Source organism: Fundulus heteroclitus, unplaced genomic scaffold (genome assembly GCF_011125445.2).
Source record: "Fundulus heteroclitus isolate FHET01 unplaced genomic scaffold, MU-UCD_Fhet_4.1 scaffold_122, whole genome shotgun sequence".
Lineage (NCBI taxonomy): Eukaryota > Metazoa > Chordata > Actinopteri > Cyprinodontiformes > Fundulidae > Fundulus > Fundulus heteroclitus.
Genome location: NW_023396534.1, coordinates 625,879 through 640,000, shown reverse-complemented (window position 1 = coordinate 640,000; position 14,122 = coordinate 625,879). Strand labels below are relative to the sequence as shown.

Sequence of the window (14,122 nt, the reverse complement as noted above, 5' to 3'; positions counted from 1 at the left end):
ACGGCCGCCATCTTGGGGCGGTCCACCTGCTACCCTAACCTGCTGATTCAAGCTGAACGCACTAACCATACCCCGGCACTGTGCGGCGTATTTTTGTTTAAATCGACGGACTAATGACGTCAGGGCTCGAAGGATAACTTTTCATATGTAAGATTAAAGAGATTGTGATGAATTTGAATACGGCCGCCATCTTGGGGCGGTCGACCTGCTACCCTAACCTGCTGATTCAAGCTGAACACACTAACGATACCCCAGCACTGTGCGGCGTATTTTTGTTTAAATCGACGGACTATTGACGTCAGGGCTCGAGGGATAACTTTTCATATGTAAGATTAAAGAGATTGTGATGAATTTGATTGTTTTATTGTAGTATTTGGTATATTTAAGATATATGCTGAATGAATTAATCTGGCTATTGATTTAAATTAAAAAAATCGTTTTTTAAAGCCAAAGGGAAATGAAATATTGTATTTGGTATATTTAAGATATATGCTGGATAAATTGATCTGGCTATTGATTTAAATGAAAAAATCGTTTTTTAAAGCCAAAGGGAAATGAAATATTGTATTTGGTATATTTAAGATATATGCTGAATAAATTAATCTGGCTAATGACTTAAATGAAAAAATCGTTTTTTAAAGCCAAAGGGAAATGAAATATTGGGTGAAAATGTAATTCTCTGAAATTGGCACAGCTTGGAGTCGAACCTACGATCTTCTGCTTTGCAGCCCGACACCTAACCCACTCGACCAAAACACGAGTGTCTTGCTCAGCCGAGCATTATTGAGAGGTCAATTGTGTTAAGAAGTGTTTTTTGCGAATTCTGTTCCAACTGTAAGTCAAAACGGCGTCAAGTACAAAAAGCCCTGATCGCGGCGTCGAGACGCACGTTTTGATATATAGTTTGTGGGGGTACAGCCTACGGTTTGGGCTGTATTAACGGTACTATAATAATAATAATAATAATAATAATAAAGAAACCCTTATTAGGTGCATAACATAAGGCCTCCGCCATGCATTTTCAATGCATAGGCGGGCGCCTAATAATAAAGTGAGCACACGTCGCCAACATCCAGTATCTGCATGTGTGATAATGATGCTCACCACAGTTAAAGAGCTGTCTGCGGGCAGCGGATGTAGACGGAGAGGGGACACGTGGCACTGGAGCTGTCAGAAGTATTTTAAGTTTTTTTATTTATATATATTTTTAATATGACGTATACAACATGAAAATCACCACAGTACTTACAGGGTTTGGCTGGAGAAACAATTTTTCGTGCCAACTGTGAGGGAGACAAATGCTTCCCACGTGCCAGCAGAGCGTTAACGCCGGCAGCCGTCAGGGGCCTGCTCTGAGTGGCAGCAGGTGGAGTGGCAGCAGGTGGAGTGGCAGCAGGTGGAGTAGCAGCAGGTGGAGTGGCAGCAGGTGGAGTGGCAGCAGGAGGAGTGGCAGCAGGAGGAGTGGCAGCAGGTGGAGTGGCAGCAGGTGGAGTGGCAGCAGGTGGAGGAGGAGGAGGAGGAGGAGGAGGAGGAGGAAGGAGCGGTCACAGTGGGCAGGTGGGCTACAGCTGAAGCCTGCCTCTTCAGCACATAGTCCTTGAAAAGGGCCATGTTGGTGTTTGGCCTGGCCTTTGCTGTCTTCAGGTAGGTGACCAGAGCCTGGGCCTCCTTGCCTGGCTCCTCATACACCTCCTTCATGGACCTGCCCTTGAAGTCGCCAAACTCCACCATCAAACACCCAGAGTCACCGCTCCTCTGGGCCTCCTGGAGCAAGGCCTGTTTCTTCCCATACACCTCCACAGCCTCCCCTATCTCCCTGATCTGGGAGGTGTACCTGAGGAACAGGTGTTTGCTGGCCGACAGCGGCTCCTCCCTCTCCTCCTCCCCCGTGATGCTGCTGACCAGCTACACCGCGTAACCCAGGGAGTTCTCCAGCAGCCAGCGGAACCTCTGGTTCTGGTGTTTTCCAAACTGGATCTTACAATGAGCCAGAACCAGGAACTGGTCACCAGGATCCCCTCCGTTCTGCCTCACAAAGGCAGCGGCCTCGGCCAGAACCTCCTCCTTACGCCGGGCCCTCCCGGCCTCCACCACCGTACTCCTATTTGCCTCCTCAGTCGGCCCATCAGGAGTCGACCCTGAGGAGTTTTACGCAACACAGGATACGCATACATGATCTAAAAGGAGAGCAGCATAAGCACAATGTGACTGGTAGAAATATCATTTGAAATATTGCACGATCATTACTCTGGATTTTTATGTCAATTTTTACAATCAGTATTTAAAGAACTTACAAATGAGCAGCAGCATTTATTTACCATTTACTGATGCTATAAAGCATCACCAGGTATCAAATATTGTACTATACTGCAAATAAAGTGCATTGTTTTAGGCGGGAATTTAAAAAAAATTATTTTATAATAAACTTTTTTGCAATAAATGTATTAAAGACAAAAATAAGACTTGTTGGTGTTGTAGTAACAATATTATATTTAAAACCGCGCTATTTTAGGCGAGAATTAAGTAAAATTAATTAAATTGGGATATTAATAATAATTCTATCAAAAATTAATCAACACTTGTTAATATAATCGTGTTACTTGTTCGTATAATGTTGTTGCTATAACACCAAGTGTAATTTCTATTTATTTTCTTGGCGGGAGGTAGACAAAAATCAAAGGAGCCCGTATTTATGATCATTCATAAAGTGATGATCATAACTGTAATCTGAATAGCGCTAAAGCGGGGCGGCCGGCGCTCACAACCTCCGCGAAGCGCGCATCATTACAGCAGCAGCACAGCGCGATCAAGTGTGATCAAGATGCAAACTTGATCACATTCATGTAAAATATTATTATTACTGTATGAAAAAAGCGTGACGGTCGCTGTACAAGCTAGCGACAGACACAACGGCTAAAACCGAGACGGTAACAGAAAGAGTTCGTATCAATCTGCCGTCTTTGCAGCATGCTCGGTATTTGTAATAAACAAAGAGAGAATATTCATATATATTTTAAACTTACCGCTCGCCAAAGTAGTCCAGACAGTTGTCAACGTAAAGATGACTGCGGAGCGTCTTCCTCCGAGCGCTTATGAGGGATCCGGGTGCTGGAAGGCGATTGGTCAAATGTAAGCCCACCAGCGGGGCAGGTGATTGGCCGAGCGCCGGCAGAGGGCGCGCAGCGATTGGCTGGAGTGGGCTTACTTTGCTCGTAGATCGGGAGACAGCAGGACGTAGGAGGAAGGAAGCGGTGGCGCCACACTGACCTCTGCTGGCTGCTTTGAGCTCTGCTCACTCAGCTCCTTCATGACTTTGTCTTTCTCTGCTTGGCTGGACAGCAGCTTCTGCAGCTGCACCTCCAGGGCAGCAACCAGGGCGTCCCTCTCCTTCCTCCAGCTCTCCATGGCCGCCTCCTTCTCCAGCAGCTTGGACTCCTGAGGAGGCAGGAGCAAACGGGTTACTGTTGGGCCCCTCGGCTGTTGGGCCAGCTCCTGGTCTCCTGCTCCTCTTACTAAGAGGCTCTGCTGGCGGCAGTAGCGCTCTCGGTCTTCTGCAAACTTCCTCATTTCCTGGTTCCTCTTGTCTTCTGCCTCTTTGGCTTGACCAATCAGAGACAGCTTCTCCTCCTGCCACCTCCTGCGTTCAGCCTGGCTCTTCTCTGTCAGGATCTGCAGGAAAACATCTTCAGTTTCATGATTTGACTGAACTGATCTGGTCCACATCAGAAAACATCTGGTTCTACCTTTAAGCTCTCCTGAGCTCGTGAAGCTTCATCCTTGGCCAGGTCCAGGTCCTCTGAGGGCCCGCCGGCTCCCTGGTTCTGCTGCAGCACCTTCTCCTTCAGCCTGTTTACCTCTGGAACCACACAGAACCGCTTTAACTCCTCAGACCTCCTGCCGCTCTCACTGACTGTTCTCCAGTTTTCCACAACCTTAAACTATCTTATCGACTTTTCAGCTCCGACCGCGGTAAAATCTCGAGGTCGGGTGTGTTTGCTGACAAACTGTAAATTGTTGGAATTTATGGAGCAGAGGTTTCCTCTGGTTCAAAAAGGAAACGTCTTGAATCTGAAGCAGACAACGTCTACAGGCGTGACTCCTGATGCGCTGCTTGGCAGCAGAAACGGGGACGGATGCAGAAAACATTTTAGTCGTGGTTTTACGACGTGTCTCAAAAATCTGGTTAAACTGAACTTTAAATCAGACCAGAGCAGCATTTAGGTTAGCATCTTTAAATGATGCTAAATAATTCAGCATTACATAAATAAAGAAGATTTATGAGTATTTATAGTCAGAGTCGGCTTTTATGTGTATTTTTATGACTGTCATGTTTGGCTGAACAGCCGATGAAGGTGATGAAGATGAAGGTCTGAGTCCCTCATTGCAGAAAAGGATCAGACCTCCTTGTTGACAGTAGCTATGTTTAAATGGACAAAAGTAATCAGAACAAACAGCCAATCGTAATATTGTGATCGGATTTGCCTCAATCAGAATGAAATTGTAATCTGTTGGTTTATTCCGACTGATAATCCGATCAACGTTCACATAAACTTGTCAGGATCAAGTTAGTCTGGATGAGGCGGACTGACCAGAGTGGACCCGACGTAAAAGTGACGTATTTCTGCGATGGTGAGGTTTCGATGCAACCTTCCTGTTCGACACAATAAAAGAGCTAAAAAACGTTGCTTTACTCAGTAACGTTTCAACCATAATTAGAACTTCCTGCAAGAACTTAATTATTATTAATTAATTTATTTATTTATTCAGCAGCTAGACAGCCAGATAACGACGCTCCAATAACCAAACTTCTTTCTCTCTTTAGTTTATTGAAGAGTGACCTCTGACCTCTGCCATCGCTTTAGCCATCGTAAACTGTAACATACCAGGCTTTGGATTAGCAACAAACATTACAAATCAGTCACTCTTGCTGCAAGCTAAAATAAAAACATTTTCATAACTTTAGCGTACAATCATTTTACATGTTACTCATATTTAATATATATATGTATATATGTATACATATATGTAAATATGTTTTTGTGTATTGTTATTTATAGATTTATAAATGTTATATATATATTTAAATCAATAAAATTCAAAGTATTTCAGCACACGACTTTCTCAGTACTTGATAGTTTTAGAACATAACATAAAAGTATATGGCATTTGACATTTTAAAAGTTTTAAGCCCCCCTGAACACGAGAAAATCCTCATTCGATACTGTATCGCACATATTCCCTAGTTACTGGAGGAAAATAGGGAGTACCAATATGGCGGCTGGTGGCTTCACAGCGACTCGTTCTAACAGCGGCTATTAGCACTCCAGTGTATAACAGAGATCAGTGATCAAAACCGACTCATACAAAAAAAACCTGCATAGAGCAGCAGCTTTTACATTAATCTCTTTCTATTTTTATACATTTACCCAAATCAACTGTTCAGTATTTATCCTCTTTTTAATCTTAAATCAATGAACATGAACCATTCAAATTGACAAAGTATCACATAGAGCTATAAAATTAATTTTTAAATAGCTCACACACACAAAATTGTGTATATGAATTATTTTAAATCACATTTCAATCATGTTTGTTAATCATTCATTAAATTACTGTCTCTCAATAACTCAAAAGCACACTGTTGCTTGATTTAGCTCATAAAACCAGCTCGCTTAACTATATAGCATTAGTTGGCATATAGTAATAGTACAAATCACATGCAGCAATAGCTCAATTAACACAGATAATTTACACAAAACTAAATTTTTTACATCCTCAATTCACTCATATACCTTCATCTGTCTCCAGCTGGTTTTAAACATCGTCTCCAAGCATAACAATATAACAAAGATACTTTCTCCATGAAATCAGTGAGCAATCAGCCAGAATCAGCAGTAGTTAGCATGCTATGCTAAGCGCTAATCATCATTACTCACCGCAGTTTTCACTCGACAAAACACAACAACACGGTGATGTCCCGCAACCAGAAACCCTCCTGGCAGGTGCAGATAATCTCCTAGGATCAATAACTCAAGATATAACACAGTTTTAATCAGTATTTACTTAGTAACTAGTTATATTGACGCCTCCTGTTCTAACTCTCTCTAAACTGCAGTAACGGCATCAGCGCAAAGAGAAAAAAGACAAAAGAAGAAGCGCGTAGAGCTTGTAGTTGTGAATACGCTCCCTGCTGGCAGAAATATGGAACTACAACAGAAACAAACTATTGAATATTACAAATAACACAAAATGAATATTTTACCTTTTTTTAGATCACAAGGGAAGTGAGGAAAGCTTTTCCAAATATTCCAGCCATCAGCTTTTCTACATCAAAAAGAACATGGAAAAGGAAAGAGTTGCTCTGGGTGAACAAATACTGACGGCATCAGGTAGGACCAGGCAGGGATTTTAGGGCTAAATATTGCCATGTAGAGCTAATATATAGAATATGCAACTAGAGTATATTGCAAAGTGGTAAACCTTGTTTCAGTGTCTAAGCTCTGTTTAGGGAGATGCTACAAAATCTGCTGGCCACGCCCACATTAAGACATTTATGTCATGTGGAATATGAAACGCATGGAAGTGATAAAAGCCGACTATTTGATGACATTTATAGTTACATAGAGACAAAGAAAAAGAAACTTCATGTCCTGTTAAATCCCCAAATATTTTTTTTAGCCTGTGGAACAAGCAGTGATCAGGTAATGCTCCACAATAACCACACTAAAATGTTTTCACTTCAATTAGATTTTATTTCTATAGCACCAGTTCACAACACGTCATCTCAAGGCTCTTTACAAAGTCACATTCAATCAGATCCTAAAAAGTAGCTCTCAGTGTTTCCAGTCCAGAGTGCATGTAGGAGGGAAACATTTGGTACTAAAACGCCTCTCACTGCATGGCAGAAATTGTGGCATTAAGCACATCTGTGGTCAGAAGCTTTGGGCATTACGCCATCCAGTTGAGTCCCAACAGAAACAGTTTATGAAATATGGAACCTGGCAACTTCTCCCCTTCATGATACGCCTTCACTCAAGGCTTTGGATGCAAGCATAGAGACATATGCAGCAGCTTCTTCTTATTATTTGATTATTATTCTGCTTCCACACAAACATGAGTGTCAGCCGCATCTTGGCTGAAGGAAGAATGATGAGGGCGGACTGCAACAAGTTTGGTGTTAACACGGTGAAATCTAGCCAGAGTTGAACTAAACTGGAGCATTAGAAGACAAAAGGGCAGCTAGAGAGAGCAACGGCAACGGCATAAAGCAACTGGAATCATTCTAGAGCTCCGTATACGCATGAGGTGTTCACTGTCAACATCTGGTTGAAATCACTAAGGTAGTTGAAAAGATGGCCCAGACAAAAAAGAATTTAAAAGGTGCACCAAGAGGTAAAAAGCTATTTATTCAAGGATTCACAGCACACCTTCATAAATATGAAACCATTTACTATTTACATAAACTGCATTTATTTCACATTTCAAACACACATCACTGTCACATTTAACTCTTCCAGAGAATGTCAAGAATCTTCTTCAAAATGAGCAGAGCTTAAAATGTTGGTCTATATGTAGTAATAAAGATTCTCTGCATGTGTAACAAAGGCAGGTTTTTAGGTTGGCCCTGAAGTGTTAAGCTTTACTGTAAATGTCCCAGCAATAGGTTGGATGATGTGGGCAGAGAAAAACAGCGTAGTTGCATCCCTGTTGCCTTGCTGGCCACATCTAGCTTCAGCAGATCATTTGGTTTTCACAAACTCTGTCACACTTCATTGGGATTGTCTGCAAACTGCATTGCTTCATTATAAATATGATCTGGATGTTGACAGATAACAATGATCCTGTAGTTTAACACATAGCAGCAACAGAAAAGGATGGAAGCTTGTTTTCTATGAAGATGTGGTAGTGTGACCTCTGAACATGGAGCTGATCTTAGTGGATGGAACACATGGAACCATAAAGGTGATGTTACCTATTTTCTGCCATTGTAGACTTTGATTCATGGAACAACTGCTCCTTGTGTTCTATGGTAAAAGCAGCCAGAGCCTCCAGTTACAAACTGGCTGAGTAAATGTATTGTTTGCTGCTGATTTTCTGCCGTTTAGTAACTGAATCCTCAGCATGTGGAGCATTTCATGGTGTCATAATGGACGTGTGATCATGCTATATTCAGCTAATCCTCAGCAGGATCTGCAACATGAAAACAGTAGACGGCTTTCAGATTGTCTGCAGGTAACTAAATGCCAGCTTAGTCAGCTACTAAGTCAGATGAAGGCCTGATTGCTCACTCGCATTAGCATTTGTAATTATTTAGTCATTTGTATATGTTAAATTAAGTTTTCTTTTTACAGGATTCCTAAAACACAGACAGAAACACATCAACCAGAACCAGAACCCAGCTGTGTGTCCTTTAAGAGCGACAGGTCAATGGGTGCATTGATTAACTTCAAATCTTCAGGACCTTCATCCTCAGAGAGGTGAGCTGTATCTAACTGCTGTAACTGTGGAAACTGAGTCAGTCTGAAAAGTTTTTATTCCAACATGTGTTTAACGTGAGCTCAGCTCTTTTTCCCACATTTCTATGTTCATATGTGAAGCGGTGTGTGTTGGATGTTCTCCAGAACCACAGCAGTGAAAGTGGAAAGAATGGATGTTGTTGGAGGCGTCCTGGATGCTGCTACATCATGTTTAACAGCTCTGATCTGTTTGCTTTTGGGCCTCACTGATTAGTCGCCATCATTAAACACTTTTCTCTGCTTAAAGTCAAAGATTTAGCTTGGACTGGAGCTCACTCTGATTGGTTCTGTTCCATGTTAATGAGCTAACTGGACTCTTTAGTCCCTCTCCCATATTCATAGTGATTGAATCAAATCCAACATGGAACCAACTGGACTTTCTTTCTTTGTTCCTGAACCGTTTTGTCATCGTATCTGAAAGTCTTCCTCAGTTTTAGTGACTGAAGAGTTTCAGTTCTTCTCAGCTGGAGCTGGAACAATCACTGGGATCAGAACCAGAGACTTGGTGTTGTTCCCTCACAGGAGTTTAGAGCTGCAGCTGTTCTTCAGCTCTTAAATATCTCAATGGATTTATTACATTTCAGTTGAGCTTCAGACAAGTTAGCAGAACTGCAGCAACTCATTAAAATGGGTCCAGAAATGCTCTGGTCTAAATGCTTCTTTAGATTTTTCTTCAACAGCTTTATTGTTACTTTGGGAAACTAATAAAATCCTGATTTCACTGCAAGGAATCATGTTGTGATATTTTAGCCAATCATCACCCCTAGTATGGACCGGTCTCCTCAGTCGGGGTCTGAGGTTCTGGAAATGACCCGTTACATTTCTTTAAGAGCCAAGAACAGAAACCCAGTTCCTCCCAGTGAGCTCTCAGATGTTCCAGTTCTATTTGCAGACAGAGGTTTGATCCGTTATCTCCAGAAATCAGCTGCCCTGTTCTGATGAAAACACCTTCATGTCTTCATGTCTGGAGTGTTGATGCTGATCAGGAGGTTCTGCTGCTTCCTGGCTCCATGTCAGACTAACAGTGGATCACATTTCCACGACCCGCTGGGAAATAGCTGGTAGAGCCAGTCTGACCCATCAAGACTTGGTTCCTGTGTGCGTTGTGAGAGCAGTTCAGCAGGGAAGGAAAGCTTCATCATGTGGTTGGTGGAACCAAGCTGAGCTGAAGTGGACCATCAGAGGTTCTGCTAGTTCTTGGTGGATCAGCAGGAACATTAAACATCTCCAACTACCTGGATCCTCTGGTTCTCTGCTCACATCCAGATGTCCTTCATGGACCTTTACCTTCTGATTGTCTCTGTGTGGACAGATATAATGTGAGCTCACTGGCTTCCAGGGACCTACAGGATCCATTTTAAGATACTCACCATCACATCCAGGACAGAACCTTACATGGACACACAGCCACATATCTCAGACCTCCTCCAGGTCCACACCACCTCAGATCTAGTCATCAGAACCTGCTGGATGTCCCACACACTGTCCTGAAGACCTGTGTGGACAGAACCTTCACCTCCACTGTCTCCAAGCTCTGGGTCACTGTCCCCACCAGCATCAGATCTGCTGACAGTGTGGACAGTTTGAAGTCCCAGTTCAAGACCCACTTTTTAAAATGTCTACTGGGTGGTTCTGGAGGTTCGGGTCTTCATCCTTTTAGTTCATCTTCCTCTTTTTAACTTTTTTATATCGTGTTCATTTGATGCTCAGTTTTTCTGTTTTAAGGACTTTTACTGTGAAGCTCTTGGTGTTTTCATCTGTGAAAACTACTGGATGAATATTTCCTTCCTTCCTGATTGTTCTGGTTCCTCCACAGAGTGGACCAGCAGAACTCAGAGGTTCCCAGAGGTCCGTCTGCCCGGCAGCATCAAACCCAGCTGGACTCCATATTTATGGTCTGTACATGTACAACAACTACTTTTCCATCGGTTCTGTTCAGTCGTCTCCATGCTGGACTTTGTGGACCAGTGGGCTGTCAGTCTGTCCAACATGGTTCTGATGTTTGGATCCATGATCTCAGTCTGATGTGTCCTTCATATATTATTCTGTTCCAGCTGCTGGAGGACAACATTGTCACTTTTGTGAAGAAGGAGCTGAAGAAGATCCAGAAGGTTCTGAGTCCAGATGACCCAGACTGCTCAGAGAGTCAGAGAGATGATGAGGAGGTGTTGGAAGGTGAGGATGAAGAGCAGAGGAGGAGCAGCAGAGAGGCACTGATGAAGATCACTCTGAACTTCCTGAGGAGGATGAAGCAGGAGGAGCTGGCTGACCGTCTGCAGAGCAGTAAGAGGATTTCTACAAAGATTTAACCTGATGGATAAATCACACATTTACTGATGTCTGAAGAGATGGAATCACATTTATTCACATCATCTTCAGAAGATCATTTGGTTTCCTTCCTGATTTCACTTTTTGTGTTAATTTAGAACATCTTGCTGCAGTTTGTCAACATAAACTTAAATCTGGTCTGAAGGAGAAGTTCCAGTGTGTGTTTGAGGGGATCGCTAAAGCAGGAAGTCCAACCCTTCTGAACCAGATCTACACAGAGCTCTACATCACAGAGGGAGGGACTGGAGAGGTCAATGAGGAACATGAGGTCAGACAGATTGAAACAGCATCCAGGAAACCACACAGACCAGAAACAACCATCAGACAAGAAGACATCTTTAAAGTCCCACCTGGAAGAGATCAACCAATCAGAACAGTGATGACAAAGGGAGTGGCTGGCATTGGGAAAACAGTCTTAACCCAGAAGTTCACTCTGGACTGGGCTGAAGACAAAGCCCACCAGAACATCCACTTCATATTTCCATTCACCTTCAGAGAGCTGAATGTGCTGAAAGAGAAAAAGTTCAGCTTGGTGGACCTTGTTCATCACTTCTTTACTGAAACCAAAGAAATCTGCAGCTTTGAACACTTGCAGGTTCTGTTCATCTTTGATGGTCTGGATGAGAGTCGACTTCCTCTGGACTTCCAGAACCAGGAGATCCTGACTGATGCTACAGAGTCCACCTCAGTGGATGTTCTGCTGACAAACCTCATCAGGGGGAAACTGCTTCCCTCTGCTCGCCTCTGGATAACCACACGACCTGCAGCAGCCAATCAGATCCCTCCTGAGTGTGTTGGCATGGTGACAGAGGTCAGAGGGTTCACTGACCCACAGAAGGAGCAGTACTTCAGGAAGAGATTCAGAGATGAGGAGCAGGCCAGGAGGATCATCTCCCACATGAAGATATCAAGAAGCCTCCACATCATGTGCCACATCCCAGTCTTCTGCTGGATCACTGCTACGGTTCTGGAGGACGTGTTGGAGACCAGAGAGGGAGGAGAGCTGCCCAGCACCCTGACTGAGATGTACATCCACTTCCTGGTGGTTCAGACCAAAGTGAAGAAGGTCAAGTATGATGGAGGAGCTGAAACAGATCCACACTGGAGTCCAGAGAGCAGGAAGATGATTGAGTCTCTGGGAAAACTGGCTTTTGATCAGCTGCAGAAAGGAAACCTGATCTTCTATGAATCAGACCTGACAGAGTGTGGCATCGATATCAGAGCAGCCTCAGTGTACTCAGGAGTGTTCACACAGATCTTTAGAGAGGAGAGAGGGCTGTACCAGGACAAGGTGTTCTGCTTCGTCCATCTGAGTCTTCAGGAGTTTCTGGCTGCTCTTCATGTTCATCTGACCTTCATCAACTCTGGTGTCAACCTGATGGAAGAAACACAAACATCTAAGAAGTCTTTATTTTCTAAGAAACCAAAACTAAAGTCTCTTCACCAGACAGCTGTTGATCAGGCCCTACAGAGTCCAAATGGACACCTGGACTTGTTCCTCCGGTTCCTCCTGGGACTTTCTCTGCAGACCAATCAGAGACTCCTACAAGGTCTGCTGACACAGACAGGAAGTAGCTCACAGACCAATCAGGAAACAGTTCAGTACATCAAGGAGAAGATCAGTGAGAATGTGTCTGCAGAGAAAAGCATCAATCTGTTCCACTGTCTGAATGAACTGAAGGATCGTTCTCTAGTGGAGGAGATCCAACAGTCTCTGAGATCAGGAAGTCTCTCCACAGAAAAACTGTCTCCTGCTCAGTGGTCAGCTCTGATCTTCATCTTAGTGTCATCAGTAGAAGATCTGGATGTGTCTTCCCGCCTCAAAGAACTGGACCTGAGCAACAACAACCTGCAGGATTCAGGAGTGAAGCTTCTCTCTGCTGGACTGGAGAGTCCAAACTGGAAACTGGAAACTCTCAGGTACAAAGTTCTCCATCCTGTTGAAACCAGATTTTTGTCCGTTACCTGATAAAACATGATGGAAATGTTAGTTCACTGATAGATTTGTTAACTTTTGTCTGAACTTTATTCCCTATGAATATAAACCAGGCACAGATTCACCGTATAGTGATTCTCAAAGGTTTTTTGTGCCCCATTAAAGAATTAAACATTTCCAGGACCTCCGACAACAAAATGTGTCAGAAATGTAACTTTTTTTGTTTTCTCTTATAATGCATTAAAGCAGTCTCTTTGAAGATTATGCAGAATTTAAAATTAAAATACAATATAAAACAATGGTCCACGCATCAGTGTTGCAGGACCCATCACCAGCATTTACAAAGCAGACTAACTTGGCCTTAGAACATTAGCTAAGATTACTGTATTGACGTTGTATAATTTTCTCAGATTTACCAAGTGGTTGGGTTGCTTTAACCTGCTCATTACACAGCCTGGTGTTCTGAAAGCAGCCCAGCTTAGCGCAGGTTCTGCTACATGTTGCTGCCACTGGGAGACCTGATGTCTCCTCCACCGTCATCATCAGCCATGGCAGCTGTTGACGGCCCTGCCACAAACATTTCTGACATTTTTGAACATTTGGCAGCAAGTGCTTGAAAAGCAATTTGTTGTTTTTATTCACACAGTTTCTCTGAGCCTCCTCACTTTTTCTCCATCTCAGCATCCTAAGTTACACCTAAAGGTAGTTTATTTACAATGAACCAGTTCACAATAAAAGGCGACATAAAGACGTGTAAAATCAGACAGATCCATCAATCTTTCCAAGGAGAACATTGGTGACTGTAAAGAAATCAACAATATTTCTGATGAATTGTTTAATAGCAGATGTTTCTCCATGTCTCCTCAGACTGAGTGGCTGTAACCTCTCAGAGAGAAGCTGTGAAGCTCTGTCCTCAGTTCTCAGCTCCCAGTCCTCCAGTCTCAGAGAACTGGACCTGAGGAACAACAACCTGCAGGATTCAGGAGTGAAGCTTCTCTCTGCTGGACTAGAGAGTCCAACCTGCAGACTGGAAACTCTCAGGTACAAAGTTCTCCATCCTGGTGAAACCAGATTTCATGATGGAAATGTTAGTTCAGTGATAGATTTGTTAAGTTTTGTCTGACCGTTATTCCCTATGAATAGAAACCAGGCAGAGATTCACTGTATAGCAGTGATTCTCAAAGTTTTTATTTTGTGAACACTTTGAAGAATGAAATATATTCAGGATGCCCATCCCAACAAAATGTGTCAGAATTAGGGCTGTCAGTTTTAGCACGTTATTAACACGTTATTAATACAATGTATATTAGTTTATACATTGTGTAAAAATCAGAGTGTCATG

At 43.0% G+C, this 14,122-nt stretch overlaps 2 protein-coding genes across 2 annotated transcripts in view; both read right to left on the bottom strand.

Moving 5' to 3' along the window:
- Positions 1–1,419, bottom strand: part of LOC118558303 — an 8,192-nt gene extending 6,773 nt beyond the window's left edge. The window contains exons 1-2 of the mRNA XM_036128824.1: positions 1,250–1,419; positions 1,105–1,167 (exon numbers count right to left, since the gene is read on the bottom strand). The gene's annotated coding sequence lies outside the window, so the exon portion shown is untranslated. The remainder of the gene's footprint in view (positions 1–1,104; positions 1,168–1,249) is intronic.
- LOC118558310 (kinesin-like protein KIF20B) overlaps positions 1–5,970 on the bottom strand; it is an 11,172-nt gene extending 5,202 nt beyond the window's left edge. The window contains exons 1-5 of the mRNA XM_036128835.1: positions 5,937–5,970; positions 3,744–3,856; positions 3,514–3,669; positions 3,206–3,435; positions 3,024–3,108 (exon numbers count right to left, since the gene is read on the bottom strand). Coding sequence (XP_035984728.1) covers positions 3,051–3,108; positions 3,206–3,435; positions 3,514–3,567 — 342 coding nt within the window. The 5' untranslated portion in view covers positions 3,568–3,669; positions 3,744–3,856; positions 5,937–5,970 and the 3' untranslated portion in view covers positions 3,024–3,050. The remainder of the gene's footprint in view (positions 1–3,023; positions 3,109–3,205; positions 3,436–3,513; positions 3,670–3,743; positions 3,857–5,936) is intronic.
- Positions 5,971–14,122: the final 8,152 nt, after the last annotated feature.